Raw genomic sequence first — 26,651 nt, 5'->3', positions numbered from 1 at the left:
GTTCCAGAAATTTCCACGGAGTCTTGGGAGGGAGAATCAACCCTTTGTTCCCCGGGGTGATGTCAGCCGGGAGCTGGAATATGACCCTTTCTTCCAGTAATGGCTTCGAGGTGACCGTCACTCAGCTGATCAGGGACAGCGCGGAGGGACCTGGAAAGTGCTCCTTACAGTCTGGGCTGATCTCACCTGGGCATCCACGGCAGGGCAGGTGTGGGGGGGAAAGAGTGGGGAGGTGTGGATTTCAGGAAGCCCGTGGCGGGCTCCCCCTGCTTGACCCTCCAAGGCCTCGTTGGCCAGTGGGATGGCCCCTGACCTTGCCTGCTTCCCTGCCCACAGGTGACTGGCAGGCGGGAGTAGCCCAGAGAGATCCCGGAGAGTTCCCGAAAGGGAACATGCACCTGGTGGCCTGCGTGGCCCCGGGGCCCCTGGGAGCAAAGCAGAGAGTCCCAAACACCTGCGAGCCTGTGAGTTGGCGCTCACCCTGCAGGCGAGGGACCAGGACCTCGGGGTGCTCACGAGAGAGGAGCAGGCCACTTCCGGGCCACCTCCCGCCAGGGGGAGATGCAGTGGGGGCGGCAGCAGGCAGGGGAGCCTCGTCCTGGAAGTGGGATCGAGCAAGCCCCAAGCAGCTCCGTGCCTGGGACCCACGGCCACACAGCCGGGAAGGGGGGGGAACCCAGCCTTCGGCCCCGCCTGCCCACCTAGCCGCCAGGACCGCAGCACCCCAAGGCTAGAGGTGCAAGAAGACGGTGCTCCCCTGCATACACCCCCACCCCAGACCTGCCGCCAAGCTCACTCCCCCCTGCTCCGCCAGGGGCAGTTCTCAGGTCCAGCTTCCATCTGCGCTTTCTGGCTTTTTGTTATAGTCCACGTGAACCAGAAACCTGTGTGTGTGTGTGTGTGTGTGTGTGCGCGCGCATGCATTGTGGTTGCTCAGGACGAACTCCCGACTCTGTGCTCTGGAATCACTCCTGGCAGGGCTTGGGGGTCCCGATGGGGTGCCAAGATTGAAAACAGGTCAGCTACATGCCACGCAAGTGGGCTTACACGCCAGACTATCTGTGTGACTCCTGGACGCTGCCGTTTTAAATCTACTGCTCAGTTACAGTAGGAGACTGAAAAATAAATCCTAGGAGAATCATCCCACCCCCGCCTTCTTTTCCCTGGTCTAACAGAAATCGTCTCTCCCTCTCTTCCAATTTCAAATTCAAATTTCAATGAGAATCAGAGTTCATACTTTCCTGACATTTAAAATAAAAAGAATGTGACGCCACAAGGCTTTTACAAAAAAAAAAAAAATCCCTTTTCTCTTGAGAGTCTAGAAACCTGTTTTCTTGGATTGGAGGCAGGGCTGACAGCACACTTCTCAAAGTGAAAGAAAGCGTTTTCCTGACGAGGTGCTCCGTTTGCTGAGAGCTTTGCTACTTCCCACTGCAGGAAACCTCTCCAAGGTCTTAGAATTCCATCACCTTCACCAACATGCAGGATCAGAAATGCCTCTCGGAAAAAAACCTGGCTTGTTAAGACAAAGGTGTGGTCTGTGCTGAAATTTATTTCAAGCTTTGGCCATAGAGGAACGTACAGGAACCGGCCAACTAACAGTTTATGAATCACCATCAAATGAGACAATAAAGAAACAACAACCAAAAAAAAAAATCACGTGTTAATCATAAAGTATGTATGAGTAGTCAGGGTGGGGAAAAAGATAGCAAAACCAAAGTCAAGTTCTTCTGACTATGTTCCCGGCTTGAATTCTTGCTCTCTCAGGCAGCAACCTTCACCTCCACCCTCAAAGAGCGGCAGTGGGAAGAAATTCCCTGAGCCGCTCTCCCGGCCAGGAGGGTTTCCACCTACGAAGCTCCATCTCAGCTGCCAGACTCTTCTGGCAACAGCACCTGAGCTGAACTGTCGCTACCTCTGAAACCAACGGCAGCTGCTGAACCTCCCCAGAAGCAGCATTCAAGGAAACAGCCAAACCCAACAGGCAGAAAGACCCCACAGAGAAGGACTCAGGGTCTCCCTCGATTTCCAAACCAAAGCACAACCTTCCCACCCACTCCAGCGCTCCTGTGTGTCCATTACTGCCCCAGAGAGGAAAAAGGTGCCTCCTGGGTTTTCATGGAGGGCGAATAAAAAAATGTCTACCCTTGTCCAGAGTCAAGCAGAGATAAGAACCCTCCGGAGAACTCAGAGGAAAAAAAAAAAAACCCCTTTAACCACAAAGAGAGCAAAACCCGTCGCGTATGACTAACCCCTGGAGACCCCCGAGCCATGGTGGTTCGGAAAGGGCCGCCCTGGCGGGCACCGGAACCAGGCGGCTGGGCTACATGGCAGAGCACAACCCGCTCCGGCCACGGCTGTGTGTTCGCAGAACAAACAGTGGCGTCTTTGTTCTTACCTAGGATTGTCCTCCAGGCTCATGCAAAACCAGCCCCGGCTCCCGCCTGCCCGCACGCTCGGGCGTCACCCAGCTGAAAGTCCACTGTCGCGGCCCCCTGGCTCCGGGCTTCCTTTCCAGGGGCCAAGCAGCTCCTCCACACGCCTTCGAGGACACGCGGGACCACCGGCAAGTGGGAACCGGACTGAGGAGGAAGGCCCCAGAGCGTGCTACTTATCCTGATGATTCATCCCAGTGACAGCTAGACCTAGGCAGGCAGCGCGGCTGGGGAAAGGGGGTGAGTGACGCTCTGCCCCTACCCCCTACCGTAAGGATTAGGTAACCCCGCCTGCCGGGCCACTAGCTGCCTGCGGTGCCAGCAGGGTGGGCACCCACTGCAGTGCGGGGGCTGAGGCAGGGACCTGCCTCGTGGCTGGGCTGCTCGGCTGCTTGGATTTGCTGGATTCCGAGTTTTCTGAGCAGATGAGAGGAGGGCTCCGTTCCTCGCCACAAACCCAAAGGTCTCGCCAGTTCCCGTGGGCCCGGGCTTACCCGGGGTCCGCCAGGAGCACAGTCGGGAAGGGGGGTGGGGAGAGCAGCAGCACGCACGCTACCCCCTCCTGAAAGGCCGGGGAGGCTCCGGGGCGGGAGGGGCCGCGTGCCCCAGCAAGCACAGGCGCTCCTCTGGAGAGGAGGTCAAGGTGAGGCCAGGAGCCTGGGAGGGGCGTCTTAGACAGTTCTGGCCGCCCTGCACTGGCCACTCAGGGCCAGCCTGGTCCCGGGGCTCACCTGCCTCTCGGCAGTGCCTGCTCCCCACGCAGCCCAGCTGTGGCGGAAGCGGGAAGTGTGGCGTGGCCCAGCGCCCAAAGCAAACGTTCTACACTCGCCACCGGGGACAGGTGGGCTCCCGGGGGGTCCCGGCCAGCCTGCGGGGACACCGGAAGGCGGACTTTCAGGTTCCCACGGCAGCGCAGAAGCGGGGTGTCGGGGACCTGGGCAGGGAGTGGCTGTGCTCCAGGGGAACTGGCAACCTCTCCTGACAGGGAGAGAGCCCGCGGCACCCCGAAACCCTCAACCACCCTCCCCTGGGGACAGGCGGCCAGTTCCGGGCATTTGCACTGGTTTCTCAAGATGACAAGGAAGACCCGAGCTGTGATGCGCGTCCGAGAAGAACGCAGCGCGACAGAGCACGTTCGAGGGCAGGAATGCCGGGTTCTTTGATCGGATTAAAATGAAACTAAGGTTGCATTTAAACACTGGCTAGAGGCTTAAACAAGCAACAACAAAACACACCCCCACAGCAACACAGCAGATCCTTGAATAACGTGACGTTGATATGGAAAACAAAACCCTGACTGGGACTGGAGAGAAAATAAATATCTGAGGGGGGAAGTATATGCCATTTTACTCCAAGCTGCAATTTCTAAGAACCACAATATTAAGTGAAGCGGTACTTTAGTAAAAAAAATAAAAATAAAAAAAACAACTGAATAGGTTAAATAAGTTACTTGATACGCTGCTCTGTTAAAAAAAAAAAAAGCTGTAAAGTAACAGAATGGGAGACTTACACCCAAAATAGCAGAGATGCGTACCAGGAGGATTGCTCCACGGCTTGGAAGCCGGCCTCACATGCTGGGGGAAAAGGCAGCTCAGACAGAGAAGGGACCACCAAGTATGGGGTGCTTGGGGGGCCCGCTCGGGATGGGAGATGCGGGCTGAAAGTAGACCATAGACCGAACACGATGGCCACTCAATACCTCTATTGCAAACCACAACACCCAAAAGGAGAGCGAGAACAAAAGGGAATGCCCTGCCGCAGAGGCGGGGTAGGGGTGATGGGAGGGATACTGGGATCATTGGTGGTGGAGAATGGGCACTGGTGAAGGGATGGGTACTCGATCGTTGTATGACTGAAATGTAAGTACAAAAGTTTGTAAATCTGTAACTGCACCTCACGGTGATCCATTAAATAAATAAATAAATGAATAAATAAATAAATAATAAAAAGCACCTTGGGGCTGGATAGTACAGTGGGGTAGGGTGTTTGCCTCACACGTAGCTGACCAGGCATTCAACTCCTGGCATCCCAGATGGTCTCCCGAGCACTCCCAGCTGTAATTCCTGAGTGCCAAGCCAGGTGCAGCCCCACCCCCCTCCCCAAAACAAAAGAAAACAGAAAGCGCCTAGACAGCCCATCAAACACCACCTGAGAGCCAACGGCCGGACACTGCCCCCCCCCCCCACCCCCGTTCCATAGGCCCCACTCTGAGCTCCGAGCCCCTGTGAATGCCGCCTCTGTCCCATGAGGTCCTTCACGGGGGTCCAGGACCAGGCTGAACAGGGTCTCATAAGGAGAAGCATTTCCACAGATGGGTACAAAAGGCAGCCTGGGGGGAGAGGCACACAGGACGGGAACGTGATCACCTGCAGGCCATGGAGCGCTCCCTGAAGGAACTGACCGTGTGGACAGTCAGAGAGGGGACAGCTACTCCCCTTCCACCCATGACCCTCTCTCCCAGAGAGGCAACACGGGCAAGCCCTGCCAGAGACTCAGATCTGGGCTGTGACTGACTCTGAATTAATTCCCAGGCTTCGGGGCAGTCGGAAACCTTTTCTGTTGCCCAGTGTTTCACGATCCTCCCCAGCGGTTGCTGTGACTCCAGATGGGGGTCCCGACCCCCAGTGTCTGAAGCAGGGGCTGAAGGTGCAGCTGCAGTTCTTTGAAGCGGAAGCCTCAGAGAACTAACGAGCTAAGGAGACGATCCTTTCACGCCAGGGGTTATCTCGTCACGGGAAGAGAGTTCAGGCGTCCACCTAACAACACTTCTCTGCCAACAGCGTCTTCTCTGGACCGTGCTGGCTTCCTCCCTGTCTGCTGAGGCTCTGCCACGGAAAAACGCGTCGCAAAAAATCCTTCAGGAGGAAAATGCACCGTGTTTCGCCTTTCCCAGTGTAACCTCGTCATCTCCACTTATCAACAGACTATGAGTCACTGGGCTGGGGAGACAGTGCAGGGACAGAGCCCGGCACGGGGCCACCGGGTCTGATCTAAGCTCGGAAAGCACCCCCCCCCCCCCAGCACTGCCCCGCAGAGTCCCAGCGCCCTACCCCTTCAGCACGCCAGGAGTGACCCCTATTAAAGAAATACAGGAGTGACCCCTATTAAAGAAGCACACAACAGGCAGCACACACAAAAATGCTCACGATCAATATCAGGGAACTGAAACTCGAGACAGCCATACGATGTCCTCTCACACCAGTAAGGATGGCACCTATCGAAAACACTGGGAGCAACGGGTGTTGGCGGAATGTGGTGAAATGGGCAATTCTCATCCCATGCGGGTGGGAATGGGCTGGTTCAACCTCTTTAGTGCGGAGGTTTCGCGGAGAAGTAGAAATAGAATTAATTACCAGATGATCCGGCACTTCTGCCGTTCTCGGTGTCTGACCCCCAGGACAGAAAAATACTTATTCCAAAGGACATGCACACACTCTTCACGGCAGCACCCAGCACCACCGCGAGGATATGGAATCGACGGAGGTTTCCCAGTCTAGGTGCCTCGATGAGTAGATAATGCGGGTGTGGTACACAGACACAACGGAATAGGGCCCAGCTGCAAGGAAGGATGGAATCACGCACTTCACTGCAACCTGGATGGAGGGTGTCTCGTCAAGGGCGTCAGAGGGACGGGCACAGGTCACTCCACTGACCTGTGGTCTACAGAGTGGCAGGAAGTGGACACGCCCCGTCTCAGAGTGGGGATGCCCAGACCACCTGGCCCTGGAGCACAGGGATGAGAAGGTTGGAAGGAAAGACGCCGAGGGGGTTAATCGGAAGAGAGGGACGGGGGAGTCAGGGGAGGCTCAGGGCCCGGCAGACCGGCAGAGCAGAGCTGAGGTTCAGAGCCACCCACGCTGTCAGGAGGAGCCCCACGATGCAAGGAGCAGATGTGAAAATGTGCTATCAAGGGGGGCAGGCTGGGTTGTAGGGAACTGGTGGGGGGGAGTCGATGCTGCTGGTGGGATTCACACCCCGAAACCCACCTCCCCAACTGCCCTAAATCACGGTGCCAGGAGACTTAATTTAAAAACAAAAACCAAAAAAAGTACTGACCAGGCGGTCTCCTGGTCCCCTGCTGACCTCTATCCCGCCCCCAGGGAAATCCATTCTGCCAGGACCTCCATTAAAATGCAGCTAATCGGAGCCAGTGGCCATCTTCGTGCTGGTTTAAGTGCTGACCCTGGAGGAAACTTTAGAAGTCTTAGCTCAGGCCCTTTCACTAGGGGATGAAACTGGTGCCAAACAGGGAAGGAAGCTACCCGGAGACACACCAGAGGTTAAGCCGAATTTCTCCATCACAAACCCTGCTCCCATGGCAGCGTGAGCGGGCGCCCCAAACCCGTCAGGTGTTTCCGATACACGCAGAAAAGGCTGATGCGGGTGGTGGAACAGCAGGGAGGGCATTTGCCTTGCACGTGGCTGGTCCAGGTTTGTTCCCAGCATCCCGTATGTTTCACCTGTGCACTGCCAGGAGCCATTACTGAGCACAGAGCCAGGAACCCCTGCGTGCTGGCGGGTATAACCCCAAAACCTTAAACAAATGAAGAAAAAGAAAGGCTGATGCTCCATGAAGCAACTGGCGGTGCAGACAGCCAAGGATGTAGACAGTGGCCAGGCAGGCCCAAGCCGGAGAGTAGGTCCAGGCCAAGGGTGCCCGGCGTGGGTGCTGCTGACCTCCGGGGCCGGTGGCTGGGGTGGGGGAGGGGGCTGTGTTGAACCCTATCAACATTCCGCCGACTCCCTGGCCTCTACCTGCGAACTAGCAGCTACAGATGTCCAGTGGCAGCCCGACATCTCTCCGCACCTGGTTCAAAGGTCAGAGAGGGTGCGGGAGCTGGAGACCCTGGGGAAGAAGAGCCCAGGGCGAGCACTGGGTGGGGAGACTGGACTTGCAGTGTCTCCCCAGCTGAGGGATGCTGGGCCATTTCAAGAAGGACAACATGAGATCACAGGCCAGAGTCGGGGTCGGGGGAGGTGGTGGGGATCAGAGATGAAGCTGAAATGTCAGTCGGGGGCACTAGGAGGTAGCTCAAAGGGCTGGAACCGCAGCTTTCTGCACGTGAGAGCCCCGGAGCCCATCTCCTGTGCTGTGTGGTGCCCTGAGCACTCTGCTGGGAGCAGTCCCAGAGTTCTAAGGGCTGTGGCCCCCCAAAAAGCCCAAAATAAAAATAGATAAAGATTGTCAGTGTCGGGGGTTGGGCAGCCTTCAAGGCCACATGCTTTGCATGCAGGAGCCCTGAGTTTGACCGCCTGCACTGTATGGTCCCCCGAGCACCCCCAGGAGTACCCCCCCCCCCGCTGTTAGTATCACCACACACAAAGGAAAAGCACGTCAGAGCCTGGAGCAATCGAGAATGGGAGCAGAGGGGGGCTGAGTCTAGGGTGTGGGGCAGACTGAGGTCTGAAGGTAGAGCGTGTCCAACGCCTGGAGAGACCCCGAGGCCAGGAAGCGTCTGGGAGGGGGTTCGGATAAGCTAGAGTGAGCTGAAACTCAAAACAAGGAAGCCGATGTTTGACGGAGTAGATTCCTTGTTTGCCCCCCAGGTACCCAGAGGGGAACGTGGGGTATCAAAGAGAAGACAGGAAGGACGGACCGAGGGGAGTCGATCCTCTCCTCACCGCCCGGGATTTCCTAGTTCCAATCCGAGGAGTCTTTCCTAAGGACACCACGTGGGACACAGTCATGGGGACCCGGACACACGAGCTCAAGGCCCAAGCACAGGAAACACAAGTGACAGGCACTGGCCTTTCCTCCGAGAGGCCTGGAAAGCACGGGAAAAGCCTCGAGACACCATGTAAGGAACGTAAGCGACAGAACTCAAACAGAATGTGCCCAGTGATGTGTTAATCAGATCTATTTTCATAGCTACTTGGTCGTACAGTTCATCCAGACAGAGGTTTTCCAACTTACTCGGCATAACATACCCTTTGCAGCAAAAAAAAAAAAAAAAATATATATATATATATATATATACACACACACATACATATATATGTATATATATACATACATATATATATACATATATATCTCACTGTGTGCATCCCTGGAAACCCACCTTCTTTAAGGCAACAAACAGAAAAGCTGCCCCACCCCCCCCTGTACTCGCCGTCACCCAGCCTGCCAGTCCCCGTCAGCGGGTGGTTTTGCCAGACTCCAGAAAACACTATCTAGGTAAGAGCGGACACTTGCTGTAGGGGTTAAGAAACACCATGAGAGGGGCTGGAGCAATAGCACAGCGGGGAGGGCATTTGCCTTACATGTGACCCACCTGGGTTCAATTCCCATTACCCCATATGGTCCCCTGGGCACTCAGGAGTGACCCAGGAGTAATTCCTGAGTACAGAGCCAGGAGTAACCCCTGAGCATCACTGGGTGTGAGAAAGAAAGAAAGAAAGAAAGAAAGAAAGAAAGAAAGAAAGAAAGAAAGAAAGAAAGAAAGAAAGAAAGAAAGAAAGAAAGAAAGAAAGAAAGAAAGAAAGAAAGAAAGAAAGAAAGAAAGAAAGAAAGAAAGAAAGAAAGAAAGAAAGTCCATGAGGAAATGGAATGAAAATGGAAGTGGGTCTGGGAGAAGGAGCAACCGAGGGAGAGGTCAGAGAGGAGACCGGGAGTCAAAGAGGAGAACCGGGGTGTGAGTCGGGGACAGTGATGTGAAGTTCTGAAGGCGGGTGTGCTGGGCCTGTGGAAGCCCCGAGTGCCGGGGACAAAGGGGCTGTGTTGAGTCCGACGTAGGTCTGGCCTTTCTCGGGCTCCTAAGGGCCACTGACAGGAACAGGCCACGGGCCAGCAGCTCAGGGAACAAGCCAGGAGTCCCCCTCCTACCAAGTCCACTAAATCACTTTGGGGGGTGAGTATTCTTCTAGCTTCAAAGTCAAAAGAATGTTAAAAACCCGGCGGCAATTTCTAAGTGCGTTATTGCTCACAATAAATGCACCTCTGTTTGCGGCTCCAAGCACTTAGATCACAAAAGAGTTTGCTTGAGCTATATGTTGATCGCTCAGAATACTGGGGCCCTCAGTAGGACAACAGAAGTTGGAAATGATCGTTTTGGACAGGAACTGAGCGTTGAAGGTAGGTAAAGGGATATACTTGATAACCTTCCAGTATTTGTACTGAAAACCCTAAGGCCCAAAAGGAGAGAGAGAGAGACAGAGAGACAGACAGAGACAGAGACATACAGAGAGACACAGAGAGAGAGGGGGAAAAAAAGTGTTTGCCGTAGAGACAGGTGGTTGTGGGGAAGGAAACAGGACACTGGCGGTGGGAAATGCACACTGGTGAAGGGACCAGCTCTAGGACACTGTATGACTGAAACCCAATCATGTACATTTTTAAAAATGCCAGTGACGGGGCTGGAGCGATAGCACAGCGGGTAGGGCGTTTGCCTTGCACGCGGCCGACCCGGGTTCTAATCCCAGCATCCCATATGGTCCCCTGAGCACAGCCAGGGGTAATTCCTGAGTGCAGAGCCAGGAGTAACCCCTGTGCATCGCCAGGTGTGACCCAAAAACAAAACAAAACAAAAAAATAAAATAAAAATGCCAGTGACCATCCCATCACTTACTCAAGAAGAATGAGTAAAGAAATGCCTCCAGGTGCTGGGTTAGGGGAGGGAGCCCAGATCTTCTGTTTTATTCAAAAGCAACTACAGTAGAAGAGAAACTGGGACACTGGGAGGGGGAGGAATAAATTGAACCAAACAGGATGACACGACAGAGGCAACCGTCTTTACATAACGCCGCGGAGAACTGGAGATCAGAGCACGAAGCCTTGAGTCTCCTCGCAAAGTTACCGTCACACCCCGGCTGCTGGGACGCGCCTTTCCCTCCACCGCCTCCCCGGGAAGGACAGTGTGTGGCTGCCAGGCTGTGTGAGCCCATGACGTGGGCTCGCCGCCCAACGTGTCACGTAAGACGGAGGGGGGTGGAGATGGAATGTACGCGTGAAACCCCGTCATGAGCAGAACTGTAAACCACAGTGACTTTAAAAACGACCTAGGGGCTGGAGCGACAGCACAGCGGGGAGAGCGTTTGCCTTGCACTCAGCCCACCTGGGTTCGATTCCCAGCATCCCATATGGTCTCCCGAGCACCACCAGGAGTAATTCCTGAGTGCATGAGCCAGGAATAACCCCTGAGCATCGCTGGGTGTGACCCAAAAATAAAAAAAAAAAAGCAATCCAAAACTGATACACTCTGCCTCACTCCCCAAGCGTGATCTCGGACAGACTCCAGGGTGCAAAGTGGGGGTCTCCAGATGATCAATATCGCCTGGCCTTTAATGGGGTTCCGCATCTGTGTTTGCAGGGAAGGAAGCACGGGGCCCCCCGAGATCCTGCCCAGCCCACACAAGGCTGGTCAGCCTCCCCGATCAGGAGCTTCTCCCCTTCCACACTGAGACCCCTGATACTGGCTTCCGGTGCCCCCACCTGTCCCCCACCTTGTCTGTCCCCCTAGGCCCGCACCCCCGCCGAGCATCCCCCATGTGGCCCACCTGCAGGCTAAGGGCCTCTGGCATGCCACACCCCAAGCACCCGCTTCTCTCCAGCCCGGAGGTGGCCATCCAGGTGTTCAGCGCTTCCCCTCACCTGGACGGCAGCCTCCCTCCTCAGTGCTCTCGAAACCTCTCAGGTGCCACAAGCCACAACTCCAGGCCTCTCCCAGGTCAACCCAGCCCAGCTGCCCACCATCCCAGGCACAAAGGCCAGCTCCGTGGGGGGCTGCCCTGCCCTCCCACAGTAGCTGTACAGCTGCCTCTGTTCTCGCACATGCCCTTCCGGTCCCTTCCATGCACAGCTGCAATGCCCCCCCCCACCCCGTGGCACCTCTGTCTGAAGGCCTCGCTCTTCCCTAAGCCAACTTGAACCTAAGGCATTTATTATTTCCCTATAAAGAGAGCATCATCCTGTCTTACTAACATTCAAGACACCTGGGTCCCTGCCTGAAATCTATGACGTTACTTAACACAGTGAATTTCAAAGACCTTCGGCTTCACTGCTGATCTCCGGGCGCTCTTAGCGCTTCAGCGATTGTCTCTGCTCCCCCCCAGTATAAGCAGTTTCAGATTGTCTTTAGTCGCTGTGATTCACAGTTCTGTTCATGATGGGGTTTCACGCGTATGTTCCAACCCATCAGAGTGACCACGTCCCCATTTTCCCGGGAACGTGCATTTATGTGTAACTATTTTTATCACGTGTCCCCAGTCTGTTTAGTGGTTACTCTGTATTCCAATGTGGGATCGGCCACGTTCCACTTTCTCTCTGACCGATGTCTGAGTCGGCGATCTCTGTTCTGTCTCAGTCCCCTGGGACCCGACCCCACCCCCATGTCCACCATCTCCCTGCCATGGTGAGCACATTTCTGCCGGCCAGCTCCCAGGTTCTGCTGCCCGTGGCCATTTGGAATCCCCTTGCTGTGGCTCTTTGTAGCCCACCGTCAAGGACAGTCTCGCTCTGCACCTGCCCCTCTCCTGGTGACCGGGATGGGTAGGACGCCCTCAGCTCCATCCAGGTACCAACAAACTGCACAATTTCGTCTTCTCTACCAGCGGAGAAATATTCCACCGGGTGCATGTACCCTAGGTTCTCACGTGTGCTTCTGTGTTCACGGTAGCCTGAATCTGGAAACACCCCAGGCACCCCAGAACAGATGCCTGGCTGCAGATACTCTGGTTACCCAAGGCAGTTAAATCCTGACGTTCCTAGTTCGAGTCATCTCATTTCCAAAAAAAAGTATCACTGGGGACATAAACTGACTTCATTTCCTTTCTGTTGAAGACATTCATGACACCTGTATTCCCTTATATGGAAGGGGGGGTGCACCGAGACGGGACAGAGATCGCCGACTCAGACATCGTTCAGAGAGAAAGTGGAACGTGGTAGATCCCACATTGGAATACAAAGTAACCACTAAGCAGACTGGGGACACGTGATAAAAATAGTTACACATAAATGCACGTTCCCGGGATAGAGGCTGGTACAGGTGCCTGCCTCGAGTATGATCCCCGATACCACATATGGTTCCACCAGCACAGAGCTAGGAGTGGCCCCACACACTACCAGATACAGCCCCCCCCTCCCCGCCTGCCCCCATAAGGGCCCACTCCCGCCGAGAGACAAGTGCGAGGGCAAGAGTCACGGATCACTGTGGAAGGGCTTTTCGGCGCTGTAAGGTTTGTTCCCTTCCAATTTCTCCGAATTGCTTTGCTTCGGATTTAGAAAAAGGCACGACCAGATCCTTCCCCGCGGGTGAGGGAAACCTCTTGCTGGTTTAATCACAAGGTTATAAATAGCTGCCAGCTTCTCAAGACGCCACAGAACAGAAGTACTTCACGGCAGGTTAAGATACAAAAAAAACAAAAACAAAAAAACAAAACCAAAAACAAACCTGAAAAAAAAAACAACAAAGGAAACTTCTGGAAACCAAGGGGGAAACTACAAACCGTGAAAGGAAATGCAAAGTATAAGAAGTGGCAACGGGTTAAAGGTGGAGAAAGCGGCTGCCACCTGGCCCCTGCCTCCCCCGGGCACAAAGGTGGCACGGCCACCACCTCAGCCGCCGCCTCACGCTCACGCAGGAAGGATCGTTCCAGGGCCTGGGCACGGAGAGTGAGGTCGACTTCTGGACGTGTGACACATCTGCACATGTCCTCCCCCCACCCCCACCCCACCCGCTGCAGGAACCACCCAGACGCCCTCCCATAGGGCAATAGGCGGCCCCCCACTGTGCACAAGGCCCCCCAACCTCCAGCCCCCCATACAGGAACCCTGGGGGAAGCACCAGGCAGCAAGCTCGTGCTCGGATCAGGATTCTGTCCATTTCCCTGGGGGGTGCAGAAATTGGGCCTCACCCGGGAGCGCTCAGGGCTTACTCCCGCCTCTGTGCTCAGGGATCACACTTGGAGGGCTTGGGTGGGGGGATCACAGGGAGTGGCCGGGGATAGAACCAGGGTCTGCTACTTGCAAGTCCAGCGTTTAGCCCCAGTATTTTCTCTCTGGCTGATATATGCAGGGTCAGGGGCCACACCCAGCAATGGGGTCTACCCCGGCAGTGGGGTCCACACCCAGCGGTGGGGTCCACGCTCAGCAGGGGTGGCAGGAGCTCTGCCACTTAGGCCCCACCCCCTGCTCCCTAACCCCATAGCAGTGAACTGTGATGGAATCCTACTACAGGACGCACGAGTCTAGAAAACCCTCTATATTCTTTTTCTTTCTGGGTCACACCTGGCTATGCTCAGGGGTTACTCCTGGCTCATGCACTCAGGAATTAGTTACTCCTGGTGGTGCTCAGGGGACCATATGGGATGCTGGGAATCGAACCCAGGTCGGCCACGTGCAAGGCAAACACGCAACTCACTGTGCTATTGCTCCAGCCCCTAGAAAACCCTTTAGAAGCATCTTTTGTTTTTTTCCCCCTTAAATGTCTAACCATTTGTTTATTTATTTTGGTTTGCGGGCCACATCCAGAGATGCTCAGGGCTTATTCCCGACTCTGCTCAGGGACTGAGGAACAATCCCGGGTCAGCGGGGTGCAAGGCAAATGCTCTACCTGCTGTGTGTCCATTTGCCCCAGCTCCAGCAGTTCCTGTTTTAGTGACCTCCCCCTCGCCCCTGCCCCCTGTGTTGCTGTCAGTAACCGGACACGGGCACTGCAGGGTCCGGAGAGCAGCGCCAGGACTCGGGCCCACCGAGACAAGGGGCGGAGGCCAGGTTTGGGCGTTTCTCACCCCCTGCCAGTGACCCTCCGCTCCCAGCCTGAGCAGTCACCTGATCACAGTGCATCCGCTCGGAGCCTGTGGGCAAGTTCACGGACAAGTTTCAGCAGCCGCCCCAAGCCGGAAACAGGCAGGGCCAAGCCGTGGGGAGTCCGTGAGCCGAGGGCAGAGGAGAGCTCATGGGGACGGGCACGCGGAGCTTCCTCCAGAGCATCCCCGGCCCAGGGCCAGGCGCGAGGGCGTGCTCGCCTCAGCCTTCCCTCCTGTCCGCTGGGCCGCACGTCCACGGCGGGTCAGGGGAGTGAGCACGAGGCGCCTCTCCTGCAGAGACACGGAGGCAGAGACGCACCAGAGCCCGGCCCACTTGGGGCACTGGGGTACGTGAGGGTTGAGCCAGCCTGGGGACTGCAGAGCCCGGGGCCACCATGCCAGCTGGGCAGCCATGCCCGCCAGGCAGAGCCAGGCCACCAGCCGGTCCCATCCTGCCCTGTGTCCTCGGGGCTCCTCGGCTGGTAGGCGGCCGGCCCCTGCAGCCCCCGTGCTGAGGGAGAGAGGGGCAAGCTGCAGAAGGTGCCAGCCTTCGGGGGCATCAGGCACTGTGTCCACGCCATCGGCGAGCACCCAGACTGGCATGAGAGAGACAGTACAGGCGCGGCAGGACAGGGTGGCTGCATTTTGCAACCTGGCTTTATACCCCGCTTCTAGGCACCCGCATGTCAGAGAAACCCCCTCCCCCCAAAAGCCAGCTCTAAGATCCTTCTGGCCGGGTGCAATGGAGACACTCGACAAATATTCCAGAAGCTTCTATTCGCCAACTGCCTGGCCGTGGCAGCTCCGTTACTTTGCCACCACTGTGGCGCTAAGACGTAAGCACAGGCGTAGGATTTTGTGGGGACACTTTTATTCCAGAAGACAGAGGAAAGCGGCTTAGTTGAAGGGTCTATTAATATCCAATTGCCTGTGCCTGCCATCTTGCTTCCCAAATAAAGCACAGTAATTCACATTTCCATCGGAATTATGAGAATAACCCGCTCCTACTGCAACCTGGCCAGCCAGCCCACTGACTCACTTCTGTTCTGACCCAACCTGGTGGGCTTAAATGAAGGTCTCACTGGTGACTTACTCTGCATTTCCCCAGCGAGTATGAATTATTTCTCATACATCTGCCAGCTGTCTGCCCTGGCTGTCGGTGAATGGCATGCCCTTTGCCCATTCTCCCCTAAGGGGTATTATTCCTTGCCAATAAGCATTGTTAATATTTTAGGAGGCAGACCCCTGCAACTGTTAACATCCAGCTCTCAATACCCTCCTCCTGTGGCAAGCTTGTGGGCAGGAGAATACGGGATTCCTTATAACACCTTCTAATAAATCTGAATGGTTGGTTTACTTTAAATTCTGGGAAGGTCTGGGGATTTTTTTTTTGTGATGATGACGTAAGACAGAGATCTCTCCCTGTGCCCCCAGCGAGGGAGGCCTCTTTGCTCGCACCTTCTAATAAACGTCTTCTGTTCCCACGCAGAATAAACTGTTTGTCTTGCCATGTGACCGTAACTTCTCCCGCGCGACGAGGTCGTGGGGTCTCTGTTCTGTTCCACCTTCAGATTCTTATCGCCACTGAACTGCTGCTTCCAGCTACTCCTGAATCACAGTGCCACGACCAAGGCTGGTGATCAGGGGCTGGAGCGACAGCACAGCGGGGAGGGCGTCTGCCTTGCATGTGGCCAACCTGGGTTCGATTCCTAGCATCCCATAGGGTCCCCCCGAGCACCGCCAGGAGTAATTCCTGAGTGCAGAGCCAGGAGTAACCCCTGTGCATCGCCGGGTGTGACCCAAAAAGCAAACAAAACAAAACAAAGCAGGGATGGTGACCACTGGAAAACTAAGATGGTGGCCGCCGGCTCACGGCCGTGGTGCCGGGCAGGGCAAGAGCAGCGGCGGGCTCGAACCCCGGCTCTCACGGCACGGCAGGCACTCCGCCCTCCCAGGGCCCTCCCCAGCCCCGCTCCAGTCTGTTAAGATTAAGACACTATTTTTAATTTCTGTTTATTTTCGTCCATGAGAGTGGTTTATACTTCTTTAAAATTCCTCAAGTGTTAGCATTGTAATTAGGTTCATCTTACAGAATGAACTAGGAACTTCTCCATATTTTGTTATGGTCTATCAGAGGATAAATATTTCCACTTTGCGTTTAGATCAGCTAAAATTCAGCTGGAGAATTCGCAGTCTCCTAGCGCATTCTACGAGGGGGAACTGTACACTGCGCTGCCTTCTCCCTGCCCGGGGGCTGGTCTCCGAGTTTCCCATGCTCCTGGGATCAATGTTGGTGGCTGGTGGTTGCTAAGATATCCGGGTTGGAGCGACAGTACAGTGGGTAGGGTGCTTGCCCTGCATGTAGCCAACTGGGATTGGATCTCTTGGCACTGCATATGGTACCTGAGTCCCTCGGGAGTGATTACTGAGCACAGAGTCAGGAGTAAGCCCTGACCAGTGCCAGGTATGGCCCCAAACAAAGGAATGAAGGAGGAAGGGACAAGGGAAAGGAAGGAAATAAAAGAGGGAAGAAGAGAAAGGAAGGGAGGGAGAAAGGGAAGGAGGGAGGGAGAGGAGGAGGGAGGGAGAAAGGAAGGAAGGAAGGAAGGAAAGAAGGAAGGAAGGAAGGGAGGGAGGGAGGGAGGGAGGAAGGAAGGAAGGAGGGAAGGAAGGAAGGAAGGATGGACCCTTGGGTTTCCCAGTGTTCCTTTTCCTGAAAGCCTGAGTCCTCTGGTCCTATTCTAGTATCTAGCATCTGTCTGCTCCCTGTCTCCTCAGGAAGATGGCAGCATACTGCATCTGAAACTATCAGCTATGGGGCTGGAGCCATAGCACACTGGGTAGGGTGTTTGCCTTGCACTCGGCCAACCTGGGTTTGATTCCCAGTATCCCATATGGTCCCCTGAGCACCGCCAGGAGTAATTCCTGAGTGCATGAGCCAGGAGTAACCCCTGTGCAACACCGGGTGTGAACCCCCCCACATAAAAAAGAAACTATCAGCTATTGGACTGATTCATCCTTTACACATTCTGTTCAAAGATTTTTACTTTTATCTTTGTCCTCTCTTTGTTGTTTGGGGGTCATATCTGGCGATGCTCGGGGGTGATGCTCCTGGCTCTGCACTCAGGAATCACTCAGGTGGTGCTCAGGACCATATGGGATGCCGGGAATGGAACTCTGAATTGGCTACATGCCAGGACTCCATACCCACTGTCCCATCTCTCGGGCCCCTGTCTTCGTCATCTCCCTATTCCTCCTGTCTAGCTTTGGTTCCTATTCAGTAACCCTTGTCGTGATTCAGTCTAAGGAACATACACAACGTCCTTACACTGCCTAGGTCACACATCAACAGCAGAAGTTTCGGGGCTAGAGCAATAGCACAGCGGGTAGGGCATTTGCCTTGCACGCAGCCAATCCGGGTTCGATTCCCAGCATCCCATATGGGCCCCGAGCACCACCAGGAGTGATTCCTGAGTGCAGAGCCAGGAGTGACCCCTGAGCATCGCCAGGTGTGACACAGATTTCTCCCCTCTGGTGCTGTTGTCATTGTGATATTTGGGGGGGTGGGGGGGAGAGGAATCACACACATGATTGTGGGGCTCACACATTCAGTTCTGGGGCTCCCTGGTGCCCACACCTTTTCCAGCGGTGGTTTCTGGGGGGCACTGGGCTGGCTGGTTCCACTGGAACCGCATGAGGGCTCAGTCTCAAGGCCTCGCGCTGCAGCCCCGGAGAAGTGTCCCGGTGGCCAGCATCTTTATAAAGAGAAGAACCAAGATGACAGTCTAAGAGCCCCCGGCACATATTCGACGGGTCCCATGCACAGGTTGGCATTCTCGAAGCGGGACACCCACAATCCAACAGTTGGGGGGGAGGGCCTCCAAACCAGAACAAAGCCCTCTGTCCTGAGCACAGGCCAACGTTAAACCAACTCCTGCCCTCTCCCGCGGGGCCCGGGGAGGGGTCCAGCCCGTCTCTGGCATCGTGTGCAGAATAAACAAACGCACAGGTAGGACTGGTCAACTGCCCAGAATAGCCGCTGTGGGCAGGTGACACTCGACCAGATGCCGGGACGGGCATCTGTCCTGAGAACACGGGGTCCTGATCGAGGCCCCGCCGCCACAGTGCGGGCTGATTAATGCAGGAATGCGGTGGCGGGCCCCAGGCGCCCGTCCGTCCGGCGAAGGTTGGTACCGAGCTCTCAGGCGTCAGAAAAAGCCGGTCATTCAGGACCCGCCCCGCCGGCGGGGTCAGCGAGGCCCTGTTCTAAGGCGTGACACTTCGGAGGCCAGAGGCGGGCAGGCACCCCGGGTCCCAGACGCGAGAGGGGCTTGAACGCTCAGAGGAAAACCACATTCCTTTATGCTCTACTAATTCCAAATTATTTTTATGGCCCAGGGAGGGAGAAACTCGTGTTTCCAATTTTAGCCCCCACGACAGGCAGGGGAGAGGTGCAGCCTTCTTACGGGCAAACAGGAGTAACGGACCTGCCGCTCGAAGCCAGAACCTCCATCTGGGTCGCTGCCCAAGGTCCCAACAGCCGAAAGCTTGAGGCCTGGACAGGGGCGATATTTAACCCTTCACACTCTGGGTGGACACCCCCAAGAACACAGGAACTCTCCGATGGAGGCAGGAGGAGCCCCCGGGTGTCTGAGGATTGTAGATCCAACATGCTCCGTCCTTTAGGACCGGCCCCCTCTGGGCAAAGCACACAGCCCCACCTTCCGAGGGCACCCTCCTCAAGCACCCACAGATCCCGGCATGGGGGTGGGCAGGGAGCAGACCTTGGGGCGGGGAGCATGGCAACGCTGTAGTGAGCCCAGAGAAGTTAATTTTTTCTTTTAATTTAAAAGGTGGAGGGCGGAGTACAGTGGGACGGGGTACTTGCCTGGTGTACAGCCACTTTGGTCCTCAGCACCCCAGGTGGTCCCCTGAGCACAGAGACAGGAATAAGGCCTGAGCATTGCCAGGTGAGGCCCAGAAGCAAACAAAAGAAAGAAAAAAGAGAGAGAGAGGGAGAGGGAGAGAGAGGGGGATGAAAGGAAGCAAGGGAGGAGAAGAGGGGGGAAGGAAGGAAGGAAGGACGGAAGGAAGGAAGGAAGGAAGGAAGGAAGGAAGGAAGGAAGGAAGGAAGGAAGGAAGGAAGGAAGGAGGGAGGGAGGGAGGGAGGGAGGGAGGGAGGGAGGGAGGGAGGGAGGGAGGGAGGGAGGAAGGAAGGAGGGAAGGAAGGAAAGAAGGAAGGAAGGAGGGAAGGAAGGAAAGAAGGAAGGAAGGAAGGAGGGAAAGAAAGAAGGAAGGAAGGAAGGAAGGAAGGAGGGAAGGAAAGAAGGAGGGATGGAGGGAGGGAGGGAGGAAGGGAAGGGAAGGAAGGAGGGAAGGAAGGAAGGAGGGAGGGAGGGAGGGAGGGAAGGGAGGGAGGGAGGGAAGGGAGGAAGAAAGGAAGGAAGGAGGGAAGGGAAGGGAGGAAAGGGAGGGAGGGAGGAAAGGAGGGAAGGAAGGAAGGAAGGAAGGAAGGAAGGAAGGAAGGAAGGAAGGAAGGAAGGAAGGAAGAAAGGAAGGAAGGAAGAAAGGAAGGAAGGAGGGAGGGAGGAAGGAAGAAAGGAAGGAAGAAGGGAAGGGAGGAAAGGGAGGGAGGGAGGAAAGGAGGGAAGGAAGGAAGGAAGGAAGGAAGGGAGGAAGGAAGGAAGGGAGGAAGGGAAGGGAAGAAAGGAGGGAAGGAAGAGATGATGGAAGGAAGGAGGGAGGGAAGGAAGGGAGGAAGGAAGGAAGGAAGGAAGGAAGGAAGGAAGGAAGGAAGGAAGGAAGGAAGGAAGGAAGGAGGGAGGGAGGGAAGAAAGGAAGGAAGGGAATTTATAAAGGTGGAGGGGCCAGAAAGACAGTACAGTGGGTAGGGAACTTGCCAGGACTCAGCCCTGAGGACCGGAGATATGCAGCCCCCCCAACTCAAATAAATAAATAAATAAATAAATAAATAAATAAATAATAAATAAATATGTAGTGGATTCAGGGGCCCTAAAAGTTCATACTTCTTAGACCTTACTGGCATTTCTGCCCAAGTCTGGCAGCCTGAGAGCCAGACTTGCACCAAAAATGACCCTCCGGGGTCCAATGTGGCACCTTCCCTGCAGCACTGTAGCACTGTCCTCCCGTTGCTCGTGGATTTGCTCGAGCGGGCACTGTCACGTCTCTGCTGAGGGACTTGTTGTGACTGTTTCTGGCATATCGAATACGCCACGGGGAGCTTGCCAGGCTCTGCCGTGCGGGCGGGAGGATACTCTTGGTAGCTTGCCGGGCTCGCCGAGAGGGGCGGAGGAATCGAACCCGGTCTGCCGCGTGCAAGGCAAATGCCCTACCCACTGTGCTATCACTAAATTCGTGGGGCTGGAACGATATCTCTGAATGTCAAAGTGGGCACCTCACCTCCCAGTAACAGTAATCCCAGCGAATGGAACTCACTTTCCCAGGGCAGGGCCGAGGGCGGGGGGGGGGGGTTGCTGCCACAGACCCCCAGGTTGATGCTGGAGGCCTGGTAATGAGCTCTGACCCTGCACTACTTCCAACCCCCCGGGAAAACCTTGCTAACGGGCATGCACGCCCTCCCCCCCCTCCTCTCCCCCCATCTCCATCACAGTCAGACGGGACCCCCTGTGTTCCAGCCTGCAACCAGGAGCAACTGGCTGCTTGTGGCGGCTAAGAGAGCATCTGCCCAGCCGGCTGGATCTCCGGAGGGCCCCACACTGTCCTCTCGAGTCCCAACATCGGGGCTGCGCGAGGAGATGCTTTGGTTTCTATTCTTAGCACACAGCTCCAGCGGGAAGACAGCACGCAGAGGCTCCCCGAGTGGGGACGGGCTGCCTCTGAGGGCCTCCCTACCTCACCTTGGGAAGAGCACAGCTCCTGGAAGTCTGTTAAAAGGGGCTCTGGGGTCAGGGAGCAGGGCACGCCCAGCCCCCCCCCCCCCGCCCCGCGCACACACAGAACTCCGCCTGAGTGCTGGCCCTTCAGCAGATCTCTCCTCTGATCCCATCACGCCAGGAGGGGCTGGTCCCCTTTCTCCATCGGGTGTGTCCGGAGGAGCCCCGGGGACAGGAGTCAGCATCCCTGTCGTCGTGCACAGCAAGTGGCGCCGTCCAGCTGGAGAAGTGCCGGACCCCTCACCCAGACACCACCATGCGGCCACTGACACAGGCTGGAGGGAAGGGAGCGTCCCAGACCCCCTGCTGCCGTGGAGGGAGGGCACCAGGGAAGGGGGTCTTTGGAAGGCAGAGGTGAAGAGGGAGGACGGGGGAGGGGGTTGGGTGCCACCGGATCTGGCCAGGTAAGTGGGGTTCCGAGAACACTGAGGGGAGCTGGGCAAGGCAGGAGGATGAAGGCAGAACATGTCCAGAAACGGGGAGCAGTGGGGTTAGAAGCAAAACTGGATTGGGCCAGAACCACGTGTGCAGGGCAGAGGGGCTGGATCGGGCCAGAACCACGTTCTATCCCAGCCCCTGGGAGTCGATGGGGGCCCTTCCGCACAATTGTTTTCTGTGTCTTAATTACTGGTGGCTTCTGCCATTTCTCCATAAGCCTCCAGCTAATGACTAATAGAAGCGCCGGAATCTCAAGATCCGACTTCCTACGAGGTTTCTATTCTTATGTGGCACCAATTAACTTAATCATCTCATGTCCCACTCCCCGTGACAAACTCCGAGGTCTCCTGCTCAGGGGCTGTTTTAGCACCCCACCCCCACCCAACTCGAGTTAAAATAACCCAAGACGCTTCTGATTATAAAACAAACTTTCAAATATTTTCACTCAAAACATTTTCCTAAATATAACTTCCAGATTTTGAGAAAGGCCAAATATTTTTGCCAGGTGACTCTTGTTTACATCTCTTTAATCTCTGTTATTCCTTCGGCCACTGTCGACATAACAGCTCCCGGGACTACTGGCCCGGCCCGCTGAGGATACACCCACTGACCCGGGACGGGAAGCAGGGAGACCACATGACTTCACTGTCAGCTGATTAGAAGGCCTGCAGCAGCAGGTCGGAAGGAAGAGGGCTCTGAAAACCAAGCTGGTATTATTTGCTAGACTTGGGAGACCCCCTTCGACTCTCTCTCAAGATCATGCATAATTTATTCAGGGGCCGGAGCAATGGCACAGCAGGTACGACATTCTCCTTGCATGCAGCCAATCCAAGTTTGATCCCCCGGCATCCTAACTGGTCCCCTGAACACCGCCAGGAGTGATTCCCCAGTGCACAACTGAGCGTAACCCCAGAGTACTGCCAGGAGTGATTCCTGAGTGCCAAGCCGGGAGTAACCCTTAAGCATCACTGGGTGTGGCCACAAAACAAAACAAAACAAAACAAAAAACCCAAAAACCCAACTATTCGATGAGCTATTCTCCATGGGCTCATGCCCTACTGACTATTTACAGCTGATACTGTTCTAGTTGATCCTAATGTTAAATTCCTTTCTTCCTAACCTTATTTAAAAACAAATATTGTGGCTTTGGGGACACCTCAGTGGTGTTTGGAGCTTACTCCTGGCTCTGCACTTAAGAATTGCAACGCTGGGGACTGTAACCCAGGTCAGCTGCGTACAAGGCAAGCTCCTGACCCTCTGGACTAGCTCTCCCGCCCTTCTGGTTTTGTTTGTTTGTTTTTTAAAATAGACTTTCCCCCTTCTCTTTCTACTTTTTATTTCCTCAAATTTCAGAGTTGGAAAATTTCATCTCATCTCGCAAACCACTTCAGTACCTTTTTTCTCTCTGTAAAACTTATGTGACTATTGAAAAGATGTACGACACTTCCGAAATCTTTTATGCAACAACGCATGTTTGCTATAAACATTATGAACATATTTTTGTTTGTTTTCAGAGTCATTGATGGAACCCAGGGCCACACACACACACACACACACACCACACACACGTACTTCAACCACTAAACACAACATAGCAATTTCCCTGCATTCCAACCTGAGATGTGGCCTCGTGGCTCTCCCCCATCTAGAGAAGTCCACGTTCTCTCCTGGACACCTCTCTCCCTCCACACCCGCTCCCCGCAACACACAAAAATTTCCAAGTGAAACCATTTTGCTTCACTAAAACACAAAAACAAAACAAAAATGGGTTAAGGTGCTTGCTTGCATCCTGCCATCGGTTCAAATCCACAGCAGCCCACACTCCCCCGAGCACCTCTGGGTGTACCCTTCCCCCCAGCAAAACCCAAACAAAACCCTTAACTAAAGCTTTAAAAACTCTAGTTTCTGTAGGTGCCAACCTGTTGCCAGTCGACACAAGGAAATATCAGCCTCGGCAAAGGGCAGAGTGATTTTCATCACCAGCCCCCAGACCTCTCCAGGGGGGCAGAGGGAAGCAGCGGCTGAAGGGGTCTAACAGGCTGTGAACATCTTGCGGTCATGGGCACAGATGAACCCTCTTTGCACGCTGATAGCCAGCTGCTACATATACACGAGAAGCAAAATAAATACTACCACGAGGAACTGAATCATACTTAATATTTTGTAAATGCAGCCATGTCTATAAAGGGGTGTGCAGATGGAGTCTGTGTGAGCCCCACTAAGCAGGTCAGAGGGTCTCCCAGTCAACAAAGAAGGCGATTTAAAAAAGATTAGAAGGCATTCTATCACAGTGGTTATCTCCCATGGCTAAAACAGTTGCATTTTTCAGGCTGAAGCGAGAGTACAATGGGTAGGATGCTTGCCTGGCACACAGACAATCTGGGTCTGATCCCCAGCATCCCATCTGGTCCCCTGAGCACCGCCAGGAGGGATTCCTGAGTGCAGAGCCAGGAGTCACCGCTGAGCATCGCCAGGTGTGACCCAAAGCAAACAAACACAAACTAGCTGCATTCTTCAAAACAGCAGTTGACCCTCTGCTGGAACCGCCAGCGCCCAGTAAATCGCCAAAATGACCAACACAAAGGGAAAGTGGAGGGGAACTCACTATATGTTCTCTAGACCTTTCAGAAAACATGGAGTTGTCCCTTTGGCCACATACATGCGTATATACAAGAAAGGCGATATCGTAGACATAAAGGGAACGGGCACAGTCCAAAAAGGAATGCCCCACAAGTGTTATCATGGCAAAACTGGAAGAGTCTACAATGTTACCCAGCATGCTGTTGGCGTTGTCGTTAACAAACAAGTCAAGGGCAAGATTCTTGCCAAGAGAATTAATGTCCGCATTGAGCATATCAAGCACTCTGAGAGTCGAGACAGCTTCCTGAAACGGGTGAAGGAAATGATCAAAAAGAGGAAGCCAAAGAGAAAGGGACTTGGGTTCAACTGAAGCGCCAGCCTGCCCCACCCAGAGAAGCCCACTTTGTAAGGACCAACGGGAAGGAACCTGAGCGGCTGGAGCCCATCCCCTATGAATTCATGGCATGAGAAGTGTTTGTTCAAAAATAGACTCCTGGACTATTAAAAAAAAAAAACAGCAGTTGATTGATTTTAAGCTACTAGTAAGATTTAATAGCTCAAGTTCTTGAATTTTCCTGAAAATCTATAGGACACGCTGTTCTGATAGTTCCCATTCCTGGGTTGGCCTCACTAAAATGTCAAGGTAAGAATGAATGCTTCTGAGCCATGAACTCCCAAACAGAGAATTTTATTTATAAAGTAAGTTTTTTTAAAAAAAGATTTTACCAGCCATAGTTATTTTACTAATTTCACTGCATTTAACATGGTTTTTCCAAAAAGGAATCTCTCTCTCTCGGTCTGAAAGGCTCTTCTCATTATTATCTACTTATCAACATTATACATGACTGCACTAAGATCCTTCCTCTGGTACAAATCCTTGGCACTGAATCCATATAGTTATTGGCTGCACTTCCGAAAACATGACCTTCCAAACCGGAACGTAGGAGATCAGAAAATCCAGATCCGAGAGGAAGGGATTTTATTTCGATTCTAATTCTACTTGAGCTGCAAATTCGGCTTCTGGACAACTGAGGGAGTGACTGAGTTTTGACTTTGCTAGACTGGCTGTCTATACCCGCTGTGGCTACATGCATCTCTCCTCTCCCCGCCCCATAGCAGCAGAGAAGAGCAATGTGGGATCCACGGTGACCACAATAATCACAAAAGTACTTTTTACAGGGTCATACAAGCACACTAGCAAGCATCTGGGGGAGAGGGGGACACACCCACTGGTGGTCAGTGAGGGCCATGCCCAGAGGTCATTCTTGACTGTGCCACAGGAGCCAGGTGGAGCTGGGGACTGTCCCTGGGCCTCTAGTATGCAAAGTCTGTGCTCCTGTCCTTGGAGAACCTCCCAGCCCACTCGAAATAATTTGCAATATCCCTCACGACAGAGCTGAGTGGATGCACAGCAGCCCCAAGGAACCCACGGAGTCCCGGAAGGAGAGTCCGGGAAACCTCCTGGTGAGAAATGGACTCAGCAGGTTCCCCCGGAGAACGGAGCTCCAGGGGATGGGATGTGGATGAGGGCACAGTGAGGAGCGGGCACAGGCGGGTACCTGGGGGAGGGGTGTGGACACGTCCCCTGGCTGGGCGGGGGTCCACAGTCCCCCTCGATGGCCCGCACCCGCTCCTGGAAGAGGCGGCTGGGAATCAGGAAGATCTGAAGCAACTGTTTGGGGACCCTCTGCCCGGCTCCCAGGATGCTTCGGGCCGAGTGACACACAAGCGGGGGCAGCCTGGACTCCCACGGCCTCTGTGCCCGCCCCACCTCTGCTCCCCGGGGCATCTGTTCATGCCTGAGGAAGCGTCTCTCGGATCTCTTTCCCAGCTGAGTCAGGGCAGGGAGGGAGGCTGCCGGCCGCAGAGCCAGACCCCAGGGCTGGCTGGGAAGAGGTGAGATGGGGAGGGAAGGCGGGAAGGGGGTGCGTGCAAGCTTATCTGTATAAGAAGAGGGGCCGGAAAAAAAAAAAAAAAGAAGAGGGGCCGGTTCGGGACACCCCCCCACCTCCATTCACAGAAAGGCTGTCTAAGGTGCGGACGCAGCAGGGATGGAAGGAGCTCACATGAGGAGCCCCTTCGGGTCACTGAAGAAGCTGCTTCCGGTCCCCCCTGCAGAGGTGGAAGAAAGTCCTGCCTGGGTGGACAGCACCCGCGTCACCCAGGACCTGGCATGCTGATACACCTTCCGGGAAGCCTCAGTTTCCACCAACCCCTCGACCACTTGGGGAATGACTATAGTGCCTGGGGAAGAGGAAAGGATCACTGTCATTGTCATCCCGTTGCTCATCGATTTGTTCGAGCGGGCACCAGTAACGTCTCTCATTGAGAGACTTATTGTTACTGTTTTTGGCATATCCAATACGCACGGGTAGCCTGCCAGGCTCTGCCGTGCGGGCTCCATACTCTCGGTAGCTTGCCGGGCTCTCCGAGAGGGGCAGAGGAATCGAACACGGGTCGCCCACATGAAAGGCGAACGCTCAACCGCTGTGCTATCGCTGGGGAAGAGGAAAAGCAAACAAACAAAAAAAAACCCGCC

The 26,651-nt window shown here is 54.7% G+C and overlaps 1 protein-coding gene and 1 pseudogene across 4 annotated transcripts in view; one reads left to right on the top strand and one right to left on the bottom strand.

The window, feature by feature from the left end:
• The window catches only part of NEDD4L (NEDD4 like E3 ubiquitin protein ligase), a 271,293-nt gene that overhangs the window by 141,180 nt on the left and 103,462 nt on the right, over positions 1–26,651 (bottom strand). The window contains exon 1 of one of the 4 annotated variants that reach the window (XM_055127177.1): positions 2,399–2,611. The exons of the other annotated variants lie outside the window; for them this stretch is intronic. Within the exon in view, the coding sequence (XP_054983152.1) occupies positions 2,399–2,421 (23 nt within the window). The 5' untranslated portion in view covers positions 2,422–2,611. Of the gene's footprint in view, positions 1–2,398; positions 2,612–26,651 lie in introns of those variants that run through there. 4 annotated transcript variants of the gene reach the window in all.
• LOC101551353 (60S ribosomal protein L21-like) lies at positions 24,085–24,580 on the top strand (annotated as a pseudogene).

This window comes from Sorex araneus, chromosome 2, assembly GCF_027595985.1.
Source record: "Sorex araneus isolate mSorAra2 chromosome 2, mSorAra2.pri, whole genome shotgun sequence".
NCBI classification, from domain to species: domain Eukaryota; kingdom Metazoa; phylum Chordata; class Mammalia; order Eulipotyphla; family Soricidae; genus Sorex; species Sorex araneus.
Note: the sequence above shows the minus strand (reverse complement) of the source record. Positions and strands in the feature narration are given on the sequence as shown.